Source organism: Aythya marila, assembly GCF_965140915.1.
Source record: "Aythya marila genome assembly, contig: HAP1_HAP1_SCAFFOLD_193, whole genome shotgun sequence".
Taxonomy (NCBI): domain Eukaryota; kingdom Metazoa; phylum Chordata; class Aves; order Anseriformes; family Anatidae; genus Aythya; species Aythya marila.
In genome coordinates this window covers 341472-358854 of record NW_028136875.1, presented here as the reverse complement: position 1 = coordinate 358854, position 17383 = coordinate 341472, and the positions used below count along the sequence as shown (strand labels likewise).

Below are 17383 nucleotides of genomic sequence, written 5' to 3'. Positions count from 1 at the left end.
GCTCTGGCATAGGAGGAAGTTATGGAGGTGGTGGGTCCATTTCTGGAGGCTCTGGAAGCTCAGGTCATGGTGGATCGAGCTACGGCAGTGGAGGGTCCATCTGTGGAGGAGGAGGCAGCTCTGGAGGAAGCTCTGGTAGTAGAAGAGGGTCCATATCGGGTGAAGGTGGAAGCTCAGGTCATGGCGGATCGAGCTATGGCAGTGGAGGGTCCATCTGTGGAGGAGGAGGAGGCTCTGGAGGAGGCTCTAGCTCTGGAGGCAGCTGTGGTAGAAGAGGGTCCATTTCTGGAGGCTCTGGGAGCTCAGGTCATGGTGGGTCGAGCTATGGCAGTGGAGGGTCCATCTGTGGAGGAGGAGGAGGCTCTGGCTCTGGCATAGGAGGAAGTTATGGAGGTGGTGGGTCCATTTCTGGAGGCTCTGGAAGCTCTGGTCATGGTGGATCGAGCTACGGCAGTGGAGGGTCCATCTGTGGAGGAGGAGGAGGAAGCTCTAGCTCTGGAGGCAGCTCTGGTGGTAGAAGAGGGTCCATTTCTGGAGGCTCTGGAAGCTCAGGACATGGCGGATCGAGCTATGGAAGTGGAGGGCACATCTGTGGAGGAGGAGGAGGCGGCCCTGGAGGAGGCTCTAGCTCTGGAGGGAGCTGTAGCAGGAGAGGATCCATTTCTGGAGGCTCTGGAAGCTCAGGTCATGGTGGATCGAGCTACGGCAGTGGAGGGTCCATCTGTGGAGGAGGAGGAGGCTCTGGAGGAAGCTCTAGCTCTGGAGGCAGCTGTGGTAGAAGAGGGTCCATTTCTGGAGGCTCTGGAAGCTCAGGACATGGCGGATCGAGCTATGGAAGTGGAGGGCACATCTGTGGAGGAGGAGGAGGCGGCTCTGGAGGAGGCTCTAGCTCTGGAGGGAGCTGTGGCAGGAGAGGATCCATTTCTGGAGGCTCTGGAAGCTCAGGTCATGGTGGATCGAGCTATGGAAGTGGAGGGCACATCTGTGGAGGAGGAGGAGGCTCTGGAGGAGGCTCTAGCTCTGGAGGCAGCAGTGGTAGAAGAGGGTCCATTTCTGGAGGCTCTGGAAGTTCAGGTCACGGTGGATCAAGCTATGGCAGTGGAGGGTCCATCTGTGGAGGAGGAGGAGGCTCTGGCTCTGGCATAGGAGGAAGTTATGGAGGTGGTGGGTCCATTTCTGGAGGCTCTGGAAGCTCAGGTCACGGTGGATCAAGCTACGGCAGTGGAGGGTCCATCTGTGGAGGAGGAGGCAGCTCTGGAGGAAGCTCTGGTGGTAGAAGAGGGTCCATATCGGGTGAAGGTGGAAGCTCAGGACATGGCGGATCGAGCTATGGCAGTGGAGGGTCCATCTGTGGAGGAGGAGGAGGAAGCTCTAGCTCTGGAGGCAGCTGTGGTAGAAGAGGGTCCATTTCTGGAGGCTCTGGAAGCTCAGGACATGGCGGATCGAGCTATGGAAGTGGAGGGCACATCTGTGGAGGAGGAGGAGGAGGAGGAGGCTCTGGAGGCAGCTCTGGTAGTAGAAGAGGGTCCATATCGGGTGAAGGTGGAAGCTCAGGTCATGGCGGATCGAGCTATGGCAGTGGAGGGTCCATCTGTGGAGGAGGAGGAGGCTCTGGAGGAGGCTCTAGCTCGGGAGGCAGCAGTGGTAGAAGAGGGTCCATTTCTGAAGGCTCTGGAAGCTCAGGACATGGCGGATCGAGCTATGGAAGTGGAGGGTCCATCTGTGGAGGAGGAGGAGGCGGCTCTGGAGGAGGCTCTAGCTCGGGAGGGAGCTGTGGCAGGAGAGGATCCATTTCTGGAGGCTCTGGAAGCTCAGGTCATGGTGGATCGAGCTATGGAAGTGGAGGGTCCATCTGTGGAGGAGGAGGAGGCTCTGGAGGAGGCTCTAGCTCTGGAGGCAGCTGTGGTAGAAGAGGGTCCATTTCTGGAGGCTCTGGAAGCTCTGGTCATGGTGGATCGGGCTACGGCAGTGGAGGGTCCATCTGTGGAGGAGGAGGCAGCTCTGGAGGAAGCTCTGGTGGTAGAAGAGGGTCCATATCGGGTGAAGGTGGAAGCTCAGGACATGGCGGATCGAGCTATGGCAGTGGAGGGTCCATCTGTGGAGGAGGAGGAGGCTCTGGAGGAGGCTCTAGCTCTGGAGGGAGCTGTGGCAGGAGAGGATCAATTTCTGGAGGCTCTGGAAGCTCAGGTCATGGTGGATCGAGCTATGGCAGTGGAGGGTCCATCTGTGGAGGAGGAGGAGGCACTGGAGGAGGCTCTAGCTCTGGAGGCAGCAGTGGTAGAAGAGGGTCCATTTCTGGAGGCTCTGGAAGTTCAGGTCACGGTGGATCAAGCTATGGCAGTGGAGGGTCCATCTGTGGAGGAGGAGGAGGCTCTTGCTCTGGCATAGGAGGAAGTTATGGAGGTGGTGGGTCCATTTCTGGAGGCTCTGGAAGCTCTGGTCATGGTGGATCGAGCTACGGCAGTGGAGGGTCCATCTGTGGAGGAGGAGGAGGCTCTGGAGGAGGCTCTAGCTCTGGAGGGAGCTGTGGCAGGAGAGGATCCATTTCTGAAGGCTCTGGAAGCTCAGGACATGGCGGATCGAGCTATGGAAGTGGAGGGCACATCTGTGGAGGAGGAGGAGGCGGCTCTGGAGGAGGCTCTAGCTCTGGAGGGAGCTGTAGCAGGAGAGGATCCATTTCTGGAGGCTCTGGAAGCTCAGGTCATGGTGGATCGAGCTACGGGAGTGGAGGGTCCATCTGTGGAGGAGGAGGAGGCTCTGGAGGAGGCTCTAGCTCGGGAGGCAGCAGTGGTAGAAGAGGGTCCATTTCTGAAGGCTCTGGAAGCTCAGGTCATGGTGGATCGAGCTACGGCAGTGGAGGGTCCATCTGTGGAGGAGGAGGAGGCGGCTCTGGAGGAGGCTCTAGCTCTGGAGGCAGCTGTGGTAGAAGAGGGTCCATTTCTGGAGGCTCTGGAAGCTCAGGTCACGGTGGATCAAGCTATGGCAGTGGAGGGTCCATCTGTGGAGGAGGAGGAGGCTCTGGAGGAGGCTCTAGCTCTGGAGGGAGCTGTGGCAGGAGAGGATCCATTTCTGGAGGCTCTGGAAGCTCAGGTCATGGTGGATCGAGCTATGGCAGTGGAGGGTCCATCTGTGGAGGAGGAGGAGGCTCTGGCTCTGGCATAGGAGGAAGTTATGGAGGTGGTGGGTCCATTTCTGGAGGCTCTGGAAGCTCTGGTCATGGTGGATCGAGCTACGGCAGTGGAGGGTCCATCTGTGGAGGAGGTGGCAGCTCTGGAGGAAGCTCTGGTGGTAGAAGAGGGTCCATATCGGGTGAAGGTGGAAGCTCAGGACATGGCGGATCGAGCTATGGCAGTGGAGGGTCCATCTGTGGAGGAGGAGGAGGAAGCTCTAGCTCTGGAGGCAGCTGTGGTAGAAGAGGGTCCATTTCTGGAGGCTCTGGAAGCTCAGGACATGGCGGATCGAGCTATGGCAGTGGAGGGCACATCTGTGGAGGAGGAGGAGGAGGAGGAGGCTCTGGAGGCAGCTCTGGTAGTAGAAGAGGGTCCATATCGGGTGAAGGTGGAAGCTCAGGTCATGGCGGATCGAGCTATGGCAGTGGAGGGTCCATCTGTGGAGGAGGAGGAGGCTCTGGAGGAGGCTCTAGCTCGGGAGGCAGCAGTGGTAGAAGAGGGTCCATTTCTGAAGGCTCTGGAAGCTCAGGACATGGCGGATCGAGCTATGGAAGTGGAGGGTCCATCTGTGGAGGAGGAGGAGGCGGCTCTGGAGGAGGCTCTAGCTCTGGAGGGAGCTGTGGCAGGAGAGGATCCATTTCTGGAGGCTCTGGAAGCTCAGGTCATGGTGGATCGAGCTATGGAAGTGGAGGGTCCATCTGTGGAGGAGGAGGCGGCTCTGGAGGAGGCTCTAGCTCTGGAGGCAGCTGTGGCAGGAGAGGATCCATTTCTGGAGGCTCTGGAAGCTCAGGTCACGGTGGATCAAGCTATGGCAGTGGAGGGTCCATCTGTGGAGGAGGAGGAGGCTCTGGCTCTGGCATAGGAGGAAGTTATGGAGGTGGTGGGTCCATTTCTGGAGGCTCTGGAAGCTCAGGTCACGGTGGATCAAGCTACGGCAGTGGAGGGTCCATCTGTGGAGGAGGAGGCAGCTCTGGAGGAAGCTCTGGTGGTAGAAGAGGGTCCATATCGGGTGAAGGTGGAAGCTCAGGACATGGCGGATCGAGCTATGGCAGTGGAGGGTCCATCTGTGGAGGAGGAGGAGGAAGCTCTAGCTCTGGAGGCAGCTGTGGTAGAAGAGGGTCCATTTCTGGAGGCTCTGGAAGCTCAGGACATGGCGGATCGAGCTATGGCAGTGGAGGGCACATCTGTGGAGGAGGAGGAGGAGGAGGAGGCTCTGGAGGCAGCTCTGGTAGTAGAAGAGGGTCCATATCGGGTGAAGGTGGAAGCTCAGGTCATGGCGGATCGAGCTATGGCAGTGGAGGGTCCATCTGTGGAGGAGGAGGAGGCTCTGGAGGAGGCTCTAGCTCTGGAGGGAGCTGTGGTAGAAGAGGGTCCATTTCTGGAGGCTCTGGAAGCTCAGGTCACGGTGGATCAAGCTATGGCAGTGGAGGGCACATCTGTGGAGGAGGAGGAGGAGGCTCTGGAGGAGGCTCTAGCTCTGGAGGCAGCTGTGGTAGAAGAGGGTCCATTTCTGGAGGCTCTGGAAGCTCAGGTCACGGTGGATCAAGCTATGGCAGTGGAGGGTCCATCTGTGGAGGAGGAGGAGGCTCTGGCTCTGGCATAGGAGGAAGTTATGGAGGTGGTGGGTCCATTTCTGGAGGCTCTGGAAGCTCTGGTCATGGTGGATCGAGCTATGGCAGTGGAGGGTCCATCTGTGGAGGAGGAGGAGGCTTTGGAGGAGGCTCTAGCTCTGGAGGGAGCTGTGGCAGGAGAGGGTCCATTTCTGGAGGCTCTGGAAGCTCAGGTCATGGTGGGTCGAGCTATGGCAGTGGAGGGTCCATCTGTGGAGAAGGAGGAGGAGGCAGCTCAGGTTCTGGAGGATGTTATGGAGGCAGTGGGTCCATTTCTGGAGGCCCTGGGAGCTCAGGTCGTAGTGGATCGAGCTATGGCAGTGGAGGGTCCATCTGTGGAGGAGGAGGAGGCTCTGGAGGAGGCTCTAGCTCTGGAGGCAATTGTGGTAGGAGAGGCTCCATGTCTGGAGGTTGTGGTAGTTCAGGATATGGTTCCTGTACATCTGCTGGTGGGGAAGGTTTTCGTTGTGAGATGTCCACCTCTGGGGATTCCTTCAGTTCTGTCCATGAAGGGTATAGCTCTAGTGCTCTGGGGTCAAGATCTGGGGACCTTTCTCATTCTGGCCGCATTGGGTCTGGCTTTGGCCATAGGAGCAGCTTCGGGGAGGATGAATATCAGTGATGCATTTCAGGTTGTGGAGGACTTGAATGGTTTGGTCCTGAGGACGGGGCTGGGAATTGGACTGATGGAGGGTGGCCTGCTCGCGGGGGGGGATGCTTGTCTGCCTGGGGATTTGGTCAGGGACCCAGCCTTCTTCCAGAGAACCCTACCACCATAACATCTTCCTGCAAAAATCTGCAAGGGTATTGCCTTTGTTTTGGAGGCCCAGCACCCTGTCACCACTGGTCTGGCCATGTCACCTGCAACCCTGGGCACTCTTCTGCCTGCACCGAGTGCTGTAACCTGCTCACCACGGACTCACCTCTGTTTTACGTCTGTATTGCGATGTTTGCTATTGTTTCTGTAGACTTTCTTTGTATTGCTCTGAGCCCTTCCACTGAGGCCGTTTGGGACCTTTTTCTTTGGGAACTAAAAGCTTGAAACCCTCCTCGGTGTGTGTGTGTATGTGTTGGTCTATTCGGGGCACACCCTGACGTGCACGAGAGGTGCAAACCTGGGGGTACAAACCCGTAAGAAATCTCACCTTCTGGCACGGCTGAGGACCTCGTTGTCCCCGTGCCTTCTAAATATTGCCCTCTACAGGTGCGAGCCAGCTCCTGCTAGCGGGGAGCGTTGGACTGGGCGCAGGAGCACCGCCACGGCCGGGTGGGGATGCTCAGGGTGCGCTCGATGCCACCACCTGGTGGGAGAAAGGAGCTGGGCCAGAGCTGTGCGGAGATGCCCCTCGGGCGCCATCCTGGGCGATGGAGCTTGGGGCTGCAGCCCTCTGCCGTGCAGAGGTGGCAGGAACAAAAGGTTCCTTCCCTTGCTTTACTTTGGCAAAAGGTGTGACGTTGGGCACGGCACCATTGTAGCACCATGAGAATTATGGGCCTCCTGTTCTCGCTGCTGGGCCTCTTTCCAAAATTCCTGGCGGTTAGAGGATTGACGAGCTGTGATTGCCCTGGTAGCTGTTCCCCTTGCTGCTTCCTCAGTGCTCACAAACACGTACAGCCACCTCTGTTCAGGGGCACATGAAGTGCCACCAACCAGAAGGAAGTGGGCAGATCTGGTGGGTTTTAAGCCCAGAGTGCCCCCATGAGCAGATGGTGTGCACACGTGCTGCCTCTGGTGGTATCCTCTGTCCTCTGTGGAGCTGGGGCCATCAGGGACACCAGGACTGGGGGGGTGGGGGTTTCAGGGGTGAGGCTGGTCCAGACAGAGGAACATTTTGCTACATCTGGGAGCACACAAAAACCTGAGTTTGTGAGTTTTGCTCATCAAAGCATGTGCAGGAGAAGAAAACTTTCCAAAGCAGGAGCTGTAACCCTGTAGGCTCCAAACACATTGAGGGAGCAGGACCCAATGCTCACCCTGCCTCCCTGGAAGGCTCAGCCTCTCTTCACTGGGTGGAGTGGGTGAGCTCGCCACCTGCGTGGTGCGGGAGGACATGGGTGTCCCAATGCTCACCCCTGGGTGCAGCAATGGTCTTCAGTGGGAGGCTGGGGAGGGCCCAGCTGGAAGCACAAAATGGGTGCAGAGCAGCCGGTGCAGCTCCGGGCCAAGTGTCCTCCTTGTGGGCTCCGATCCTGCTCTTCCAGCTGGGGCTGCCATGGACTCTGCCTGCATTTAAGCGGGCGGTGAGGCACCCAGGGCTTCAATCACTGTTGCTCCTCGGCGTGTGGGTGTAATTGATAGTGCTGTCAAGAACCTGCAATTAAGCCGGTTGTCTTTCCAGCTACTGCATACCATCGATTGTCTCCCTTGCTGGGCTAAGGGCAAATTGTTCCAGTGCAGAGCATTTGCAAATAATGAGGTACGAGAAAACCTTGGGCACCAGCCGCTCCAGGAGCCGGAATACCAGCAAGGTTTCTGGTAACCCGTTTTGCTTTTCATCAGCCTTCTTGCGAAAGGTGGTGAAAAAACCCTCCACTGAAATGAGGAAGTGAGAAAAATAATTAAAAAAATCCCTGCAAAGCCCAGAGAAGAGATGAGCAATTGAAATGCTTTTTTTTTTTTTTTTTTTTTCCCTTCTCCAATTGAAACACATAAACATTTAATTGACAAAAAAAAAAAAAAAAAAAAAAAAAAAAAAAAAAAAAAAGCCAACCAAAGTTACGGATTAAGATGGCATAATAGCAGGGGAAAACCTTTCATTTCAAGCCCTCTGAAATGAAACCATTTGCCTTTCTGTTTTGAAAGAGGCTTTGGAAAGAAGCCACCAGGACAGAGATGTAATCCTGGCCCCACCTCTGAGGCATTGTGAGGCTCTCAGCAAATATATGAAACGTATCAGCCTTTTCTTCCTCAGCTGTCAAGCAACCCTAATAAATCATTTTTATTTGCCTTGAGGTATCCCGAGAGTTTTAATTACAAGCTCAAGTATAAAGAATAGTAACAGAGAGCAGCCATACCGTGGCCCTATTAATAAGGTACATGTTTTTACCTTGTACTGGTTGCTGGTGCATTCATAGTCTTCCCACCAGGGCTAAGCCTGCCGCTGTTCCCAATTAAATGGTTAACGAGCATCCAGGTAACAGCTTTGTGGCTAAGTCTCCTATCTAGGATATTTGTCATCTTCCAGGAAGTCTCATTTTGGGGGGTCTTTTATAAAATCTGGGCTAAAAACTTAATGAGAAGTTAGAGCTGCTCTAATTTATGCTTCCAAAAGCTGGTCATCTAAGCCTGAGCTTGTCAGCTTAGACTTTTGTTGGAGTTGACGGAGAAGAGAGAGGCTGCTAGTGAGCAGCCTCAGCACAGGGATGGTGTCAGGAGGGCTGTTTGTAAAAATAAATATTTCACCCTTCTGTACCAATTGGTGCGTCCCATTCTCTGTGTTTCCCAGCTTCCAGGTGTGGGGCTGCCTGTGGCTGGTGGACACGTGCTGTCTTTGCCTTTGGGTGAGATGCCTCGGAGACTCCCAAGGGAGTGACTGGGGAAAGAATAGATAATGCAAGGATCAGTTTTAATTTGCTGTTCAGCAGAACATTCCTCTACAGAGTTTCTTGGACAGAGTGGGAGATACTCTTAAGGGTATGTCCTTCTTGCTAAGCTGTAATTTATGGAAGGAGGGAGGACAAGCTGAAAAAAAAAATCCTTACAAAACCCAGCACACGGTGTCCTCCAAGCTTGGAATGCAAGCAAAGCAATTCAAAAGCAGCACAATTCCATAGGATTTCACAAATGTTCAGTGTTATGCATTGTTTTGCATATTTAAACCTACAAATTGCTGCCAGGCAAGGCAAACCCCATGAAAACCCCAAATTATTCATCTGCATCAACCAAGCCCCACTTCTGGGATGCGTATAAAGGAGGCGCTCAGGGATGTCAGAGCAGAGGGGCCCATTTTTGAGCTGCTCTCCTCCAGCAGCCCCACATCCCTGATCCTCTCCCCCGCCACGTCTGCCAGCATGAGCCAGCAGCTGTCAGCAGGGAGGTGTCTTCATGGGAGGAATTTCTCAGCATCTTCTGCTGTGAGTGGCGTGAGCTGCTGTCGGAGCAGCACCTTCCCCTCTGCTGCCCCACTGGGAAGAGGGCACAGAGCCTGGAGCAGCCAAAGCCTCCGTGATGTTGGGGGCTGGAAATGGATTTCTGCTGGCCACTGCCTGGCACAGGCAGGCTGTGGAGGGTGGGGGCGCAGGGACGTCCACGCCTGTAGTGAAAGGGGGGGTCAGGGGAGTGCCTTCATCTGCAGAAGTGAAGGTATTCGTGCAGTGCACGTCAACGAGAGCCTGCTGCAGCCTCTTGATGTGAAGATCGACCCTGAAATGCAGCACATCCGAAGGCAGGAGCAAGAGCAGCTGAAGAGTCTCAACAACCAGTTTGCCTGCTTGATTGACAAGGTGAGAGCTGAGGCGAGATTAAAGGAATGATGGGCTTTAAGTATAAAGGAACCCTTTTTTGTGCTCAGGTCTTTGATTCCTCTCCTTTTCCTGTCCCATTACGTGGCCCTGATGCTGGTTTTAGCATGCATGGCTCCAGCACCATGAGATGCAAGTGCAGATCTAGCTGATAATGTTATTTTAACCTGATTATTTATGTGTTGACAAGCTGCAGCTGTATGCATTATTAATAGCTGAAGCGAGCTGTTCTTCCAAGGTACCTTGCTGCGCTTCTGCACTCTTGCCCTCTCTGCACAGATAGACTTTGTAAAGTTGTGTTGTCGACAGCCAAAGGATGATTTCTGCTACCAGCCAGTTGGCCTACAAAGGTGTTTAAATACCCCATAACCACAAAGTCTGTGGGGCTTCCTTGGAGACTGGGAGAGCAGCACACCCCATTTGCTCTTGGATTCTTGGGTTATGAAGGTTGCAATGCTCCCCTTTTGCCCTCTTGTCCCCTTCGAACCACAATGAGCCCCTGGAGCATTGACTTGGAAGAGAAGTCCCCTTGTTCCCCCCACCTTCATCTGGTCCCTTTTTGATGCACCAAAGCGTGTGCCCAACGACGGTGGCTTTGCCTTCTGAATGCAGGTGCAGCATCTGGAGCAGCAGAACAGGCTGCTGGCCACCAAATGGAACCTCCTCCAAAAGCAGGTCCTGCCATCACAGAAGAACTTCAGGCAGGTCTTCAACAACTTCATCTGCAGCCTGCAGAGGCGGCTGGACTCGCTGCTGCATGAGAGGGAGAGGATGGAGCCTGAGCTGAACAACACAGAGAAGCTAGTTGAAGAGTTCAAATGCAAGTAAGTTCATGGGGCAGGGAGCTAGACAGATTTTTCTAATGGACTTCTATACATATCAACAGACTTCTCTCTAACAAAAGGCTGAGGTCCAAAGGCACCCTGAGCCCTAAATACCCAGGATGCTGGAAGATCTCCAGCATCAGCATGACCCAGCAACCAGTCCCTTCTCTTCCCCAACAGATATGAGCAGGAAGCCAGCAGACGCACAGCTGCTGAGAACGAGTTCGTGTTACTGAAGAAGGTAAGGAATTGGGATGAATGGAAGCGTTGGATTCAGACATCCGAAAAGTTTCCTCTGTTTTGCCATAATATTTTGAGAATATTATAAGTCATTGGACAATTATGGATTCAGAAAAATATGCTGCAGAGTATTGCCAGGGAGCATAAGAACTCAGCAATATTGTATAAGCCTCTGGCACCCCTCAGAGGTGAACAACTACATCTCCTAAACAAAATTTCCTATACTAAAAACTCAGTAAAGTTACTTAGGTCTCCATGTAGCCACCATTTTGACTTCTAAATGTCTGGGAACTCTTTTAGGATGCGGACTGTGTCTATCTGACCAAGGCAAAGCTGGAAGCAAAGCTGGAAACCCTAAAGCAGGAGACAGACTTCCTGAAGTGTGTGTCGGCTCAGGTATGGATGCTCCTCTCCCATTCTTGTTGATGGCAGCTATTCTTACCAGCCACTCCTTGTTTACACTGATTTAGTCCCAGTTAAACCAATCCATCAGGGTCGCTAGGAGAGGCAGCGGGAATAAAGAAGATCTCCAAAAGCCCCAAACCCTCAAGCTGCATGCATGGCCAACTCTAGCCACAACTCATGGGCTGTGGCTCCAGACAAACTCTCAGGGGTGGTATTACGGCCACTGGGCTGCGAGATAGGAAACCCAGTGCTCACAGCCACTTCATATGGCTTCTAGGAAATTGCTGAGCTGGAGACAAGCCTCTGTGATACCTCCATTGTTGTGAAAATGGACAACAGCCGAGGTCTGGACATGGAGGGCATCCTCAGGAGCGTTGAGCGCTGGTATGAGGATGCAGCTCAGAAAAGCAAGACAGAGTTGGATGCGTTGTACAGAACTAGGGTAAGTTGCAGCAAACAGTAACATGTCCTTCATGTAGCTGTCAGAAGGCAGCAGTTCAGAGGCAAGGATTTCTTTCATTCTGTCTTGACTACGTAACTTATGGACCTAGTTTTCTGTTCTGCTAAACTTGGCAGAGTCTCCAAGTCAGGGGAACATCCCCAAAGCAATAGCATGAGGACTTTTCTAAAGTTAGTCTACTTTACTTTGGAAACAGAGGCAAGGCTCCTCTGTTGCCTATGCTACCAGTATTGATTGCCAGCTCTCTCTTGTCTTTCTGTCAGTACCAAGAGCTTGAGGAGGCAAAGAGGAGTCATTGCAGTCAACTCAAGTCCCACCAGCAACACATTGAAGAGCTGAGTTTTGCAATCCAGAGGTGGCAATGTGACCTTGAAAACATGAAGAAGCAGGTATCGTGGGCCATATTTAATCACTGAATCTCCTAGGTGGGATATAGCAAGTCTGGTTTTCTACATCTCTTGCATTTATTTTGTCTTTGCTGAATAGCAGTGCCTCACACTGGTCCCACTACTCTAGAGAAGATCTTAGCCCTGTGGAGCAGGGAAAAAGGGTAATCTGCTGTGCTGCCCTGTTTTCTGCTGGATCATTTTGATTATCGAAAAAAAAAAAAATCGCCATATTAGCTCATTGGATTTACTACAGCACACAGACAATTGCTCCAGCAAGAATTCTGGCAGGAGACAATGCTTCTGACATAGGTTCAAAGCATTCAGTAAGTAGGGTACAATTATGAATCACCAGTAATTCACCACCCATTGGAACTAGTATAATTTTCAGACCATCTGATTCATTATATATTTTATAACGGGAAGTAATGGAAAACCTTAATTATCAGTTCCAATTAGAGCTATTAGAAGTATTAGTATCCTCAAAACAAGGCTTAACACAGCCTCACAGTACAGAGATCTATTCTGTAGTGTTTCAGAACTGAGATTTGATTTTGGAAATATTTGCGTTCCCTAAAAGCAACATCGATACTTCATTTCAAAAGAAGACAGAATTTCTCTTTTATAGGAAAATATGGAAGACATTGGGCAGGGAAAGTGAGAAATTCTGTGTCTCCGATACAGGTGTTCTCTCTGCAAACATCAGTTAAGGATACTGAGCAGCGTGGGGACTGTGCCCTGAAGGATGCACAGAAGAAGCACACGGAGCTGCAGAATGCCCTCCAGAAGGCCAAGGGTGAGCTGTCTTGCATGCTGCGGGGTTATCAGGAGCTGCTGAACGTCAAGCTGGCCCTGGACATTGAGATTGCAACCTATAAGACTTTACTGGAGGGTGAAGAGAGCAGGTGGGTACCTCTGCAACAGTGTGCGTGCAGTGCTCAGTTTCGGGACACTTCAGCAGAGACACGGAGACTGGAAAATGCTAGAAATGCTAGTTATATGACAGATAACCTTCTGACTTTCTTCCCCTTCAGGATACGCATTTGGAGCCCCATGAGAGTATGTAAGTAAGCTCGAGGTTTTCTGTTTTCCTTATGACATTAAAAAAGCCAGTGCTGGTTTGCAGCGGGGTGCAGAAAGGCTGCACTATCCCCATGGGAAGCGCTCCCCGAGTGATTCAGCCTGTGTTTTCCCATAACAGCGATCACCACACCTTGCAACAGATCCTCTGGCTCCAAAGCCAGCCCGGGCTGTGGACCTGGTCTGCAGTGCAGAAGACACGGGTCCTTCTGTGGTGCTGGGAGAGCATCCCAGCCGGGAGATGCTGCAGCTTGCCATGGGGGTTTCACCTCGAGAAGCGCCGCCAGCTCTGCAGGGAGGTGCTGGGTCTCTGGTGCTCCCAGCTGTGGCTGCTTCCCCAGGAGTAGCTCTGGATGTGGGGGCCATTCATGCCAGAGCTCGGCCCCCATGGGTGCTGATGGGCTCTGCAAAGGGGCTGGCAGGCGGTCTGGGGAGAGCTGCGGAGCTGCGCAGAGCTCAGGAAACCCGGCTTGCTCACAGGTGGTGCACTGGCCACAGAAGGGGATCCCAGTTGGGCCTCTGTGCCCCAGGAATACCTGCATCTGAGCACCCGCTCTGCTAGGCAGGATAAGCAGGAGGCAAGAGCTAAAGCAGAAAAACACAGCCCTGTTCCACCTGCAGCAGCAAAATGTCCCCCACCCCACCTTACACGAGGGGAAGAGGCATCCTGGGTAGAAGAACATTAGGAAACCACATCAGAGGAATTCCACCAGGATCGCATCAAAAAATAGATGCTTAACACATATACTTCTTGCTTAATGCTGCTTCTTTAAAGGTCTGGAGGTTGGATTGGGGCACTTGTCATCTTATCACTCAATTCCCACTTCCCACCAGCCTTATCTTCCCTTTTTTTTCCTGATTAAGCCTTCGCTTTCTATGAAACAAGTTGAGATATTTAATTCAAAACCTTTCCATAAATTGCCTCTGGAGTTTTCCTGGAAATGAGCCTGTGGGACTCTCCATTTCATCAAAGTCTGCCCGACATAATTTTAGACGAGTTGGCGGAGTTGTGCTGGTGGCGCAGGGTCACGGAGGGGAGGGGCAGGACTCCAGGGGCTCTTTGTTCGCTGTCTTGGAGCTGATGGGTCATCCATATTCAGGCAGGCAAGTCATAAAGGAAATCTCAATTAAAAAAAAAAAGATACATTTCACCTTCTGTAGTCAGCAAAGAGTAATTGCATTGCTTGTGCTTCTATTAGCTTCCTTCCTTAGCGTCCTGACAGGCGGTCTGTGCTTTGACATCCGCATGAATTACAGCACCCTCGCTTCTACCTTGGTGACTACAGAGCTCTGCACTTTTTGCTCTTTTTTTTTTTTTTTTTTTTTTTCCCAATAAAGTGCATGGAGACGAATGTTTTGTTGCTTGGGTTTTAGCATTTCCCAAGACTACAGAAAAGCCCAGTTCAGGCGTATATGTTGATTAGAAGCCTGAACAGCTAAACCGAGGTAGCAGGGCTGTCCAGAGAGTGTTGTGCAGCACCGACTTTGCTTGGAGTAAATTACAGAAACCTTTTAAAGTCAGGTTATTTACGCCAATTTGCAGCAAATTTGGCTCCTTCCCAATGCTATTCAATGGGTGTTACAAGATTCACAGAGAACTCATCTCAGTTGCTTTGCATTTTTATAGCATGTCTACTACAGAGGTGTGATGATAAAACACATTTTATAGCTGTTCAAAAGCTTCTGCAATAGGGTCATTATAGGAAAGAACTCAGGAATATGCTTGGTTGCTTTTTTTTTCAGCATCATTTTGAAAATCCTATGACTACCAGTTTAGGATTTCAAAACTGATCAGAGGGAGACATTTTGTTGTTCGCTTGAGCAGATTAAAAAAGAAGCCAACAAATTGGTGCCATAAACCAACCACAAAGGACTAAACTGTTTTGCGATTGAACTGATGAAAGCTAACTAGCAGAGCAAAGAAATGAACCATGTAGGTGCCAGCCAGGCAGATACGTGTTTTACAAAAGGGGGAATCCAGAGGGAAGGTCTTTTCTATCGGAAGCAATTATCGTGATTCAGAACTGGAAGAGCTTTCTCTCCCTCCATAATTCCTGTGTGATAAGATGCCCTTTCCCAATCATATACAAAGAGAACAATCAGGAATACAAAAGAAAACAGTCATGATCTTTAATGAAGAAAACCACAGGAAAGATTTGACAACAAAAGAAAATGGAGCAGTTGTAAATATTCATTAAGAGGGGTTTAAGTATCTCAAAAAGGTTATGGTGTTTCCACTGAAAACAGGTGGTTCTGTCATAAGAGAAGAATAAGAGAGGTGACACAGAATTAGTGTTGCTTTCTCACCTCCAGCCTCCCCCCTCACCATTTCAAGGTTCTGATCTGATAAGTTAATTTAGGAAGTACTTTTCTTTAAAGCCGTGACCAGCCTCTCTGAACATCAGTGCTTCATGAATCAGCCGGGCGCTTCATCAGGAATTCAGCAGCACATCACAAAGCTACACGAATCAAGTCAAACAAGGGCTTGGGCATTAGTGCCTTAGCATAACAAAAGGCAGAGGTATCTCCTGCCACCTGAACATGCTTCCCAGGAGGACCTGGCCCAGCCTCTGTGGGCAATTCTTCCTCTGCAGGGCTCACAGAATCCCTCCTGCCCAAGCAAACAGCTTCAGTGGTAAGGGAGAAGAGTTCCTCCAGCTTTACAGGGAGGCTGCCGTAGCCTAGTAATAGCCGCAATGTTTTCCTTTCCTTTTCTGATCTTATTGCTTTAACAGGCAGTGTGATTCCATCCCATTCAAGGGCCTGGGTTCCCATACATCCCACACTTATTTCCACTGTGCAGTTCTGTGGGAGGAAGACATCAGCGTGGAAAAAGATCAAACCAATCCTTTGCTTTGTTGGGAGCCTCAGAGTTACAGGTGCTAATCACCACGCGGAGATATGACATACGTGTACAGCAGGAACCGAGCAGATCTAGGGAGCGTGTGATGTTGTGTACTCTCATTAAGACTTCAAAGGTGCTGAAGAAATTCGGCGCCCAAAGGGTGGGACTAATTTTGCCTAACTTTAACCATCCAGAAGTTGGGCGCCTGGTCTGGTTGTCTGGTTGTCTAGACTGCCTCTGGTAGTCAATAAAGAGCGAGGCAAGTGCCTCCAGAGGCTGCTTCCTCCCACCTATCCTAGCTGCCTATTTTAGGATGTGATGAATCACTGTCTGGAGATGCCTATCTCCTTACATTAGCCATAGAGGGAGTCTCAAAGATGAAATTAGAATACACGGCCAGTTTGATGGCTGAAGTTGGGAGGGAGGCAAATCCAGGCCCAGTGTTTGATGAATTTTATGAGGAACATCCTTTGAAAATCCCAGCCTCGACTTCTGACATAGAGCAGACAGAGGCTAATGAGAGGAAAAAATACATTACCACACTGAATTCTCATGGATGACCTTGGCTTTAGGATACAAGAAGATGAGGATGCACTAACCAAATCAATTCTTTAACACCTTGTGAATGTCATGGACAAGAGTCTATATAGTCCTTGAAGCTGTGCGTGTGTAAAAATGCATATTACAACCCAATCTTATGCCTATCAAATGCTGTTATTGCCATTGTCCTATCTGAATGCAAGGAGTTTTCTATGGCTGTCTATAATTACAGAGATGGAGCATGGTTCTTTGAGACTATCGCATAAAATATATTTTAAGAGCTAGTTGAGATTCATCTCCAGAGGCAACAAACAAATTAGTGAACTTCACATGTTCTCATAATGAATTCCATTTTCAGCAGCACATACAGGGAGAAGAACGCTGACAAAGGGAGAGATTGCTAGTCGTTAAAATGATTCATTCAACCCCTCATCAAAATATTTTTCTTCTTTCCTTCCTCTGTCCCCCCTTCTCCCTTAAAAAAGAAGTAAGTATGATGAATTACCTTTTCTTAAAAAATGCAATTTTTGCTTCTCCCATTTCTCATGTCCTTACTCACAACAAGTTGTTGGTTCCTGAGATCTTACGTGTCAACAGATGAAACACTCGATGTTCCTTGGAAAGACCTAGAAGACATTAAGTGAACCTCCTGCAATGCTGCCTTCTCAGCGTGGCTCATGAGCAACAGCAGGAGTTTGGCCAACACCAACATTTTTCTCAATACTGGACAAATCTCTTACCTTGCGTGAAGCCGGCAGCACTGGTGAGAAGTTTTGGAAGTGAGGCTGATGCAGCGCAGTTGGTTCGCAGACGTCTAATTGCAGTCTGTGATAAGTTCCAGGTGTCCCTCACGCAGCCGACGTGTATAATGGGGTGCAGAAAGGGAGCGGCAGCACAGCAGCTCCCAGCCCGACTTCTGATTCAGGATGCAGCCTTGCCATGTAGAATGCATGGCAGCTCTAGCTGAGTGAGAGAGCGAAACAATTGCCTTTTGTACTGTTCTTTGGATTCAAATGTGCATTTCACTTCCGATCAACCTTTGTTTAGAATTTAAAAGATTGTAGAAGTTACAAGCTTTAGCTTGAAGTCTCCCGTATTTGCCAGCAGTATGTTTTAACTGATATTGCCAATTGTGCTGGCAACCCAGCATGAACTATGAGCCTAAAATATTACAGACAAAGGTGTAATCTGAAAGTCATGCTATAAACATGTTGAATTATTCCAGTTGTATAAGGCAAGAGCATCAGTTTACGCAACTAATTTATACCACCAGACCCTCAAACTCATGTAAGTTGCAATTATGCGTTCAATTAATAGCCTCGTGAATCTCAGTGTTGTAGTCACGTCTTATGGCTTTCTGAG

General features: G+C 50.9%; 1 protein-coding gene across 1 annotated transcript; it reads left to right on the top strand.

Moving 5' to 3' along the window:
* Window positions 1–8631: 8631 nt before the first annotated feature.
* LOC309891388 (keratin, type II cytoskeletal 7-like) lies at window positions 8632–12627 on the top strand (the record flags this gene model as incomplete). The annotated part of the gene is given in 9 exon segments (XM_082785759.1): window positions 8632–8724; window positions 8726–9223; window positions 9854–10065; window positions 10246–10306; window positions 10606–10701; window positions 10988–11152; window positions 11434–11559; window positions 12241–12461; window positions 12591–12627. Coding segments are annotated over 9 exon segments (1509 nt in total).
* Between the last annotated feature and the right edge of the window lie 4756 nt (window positions 12628–17383).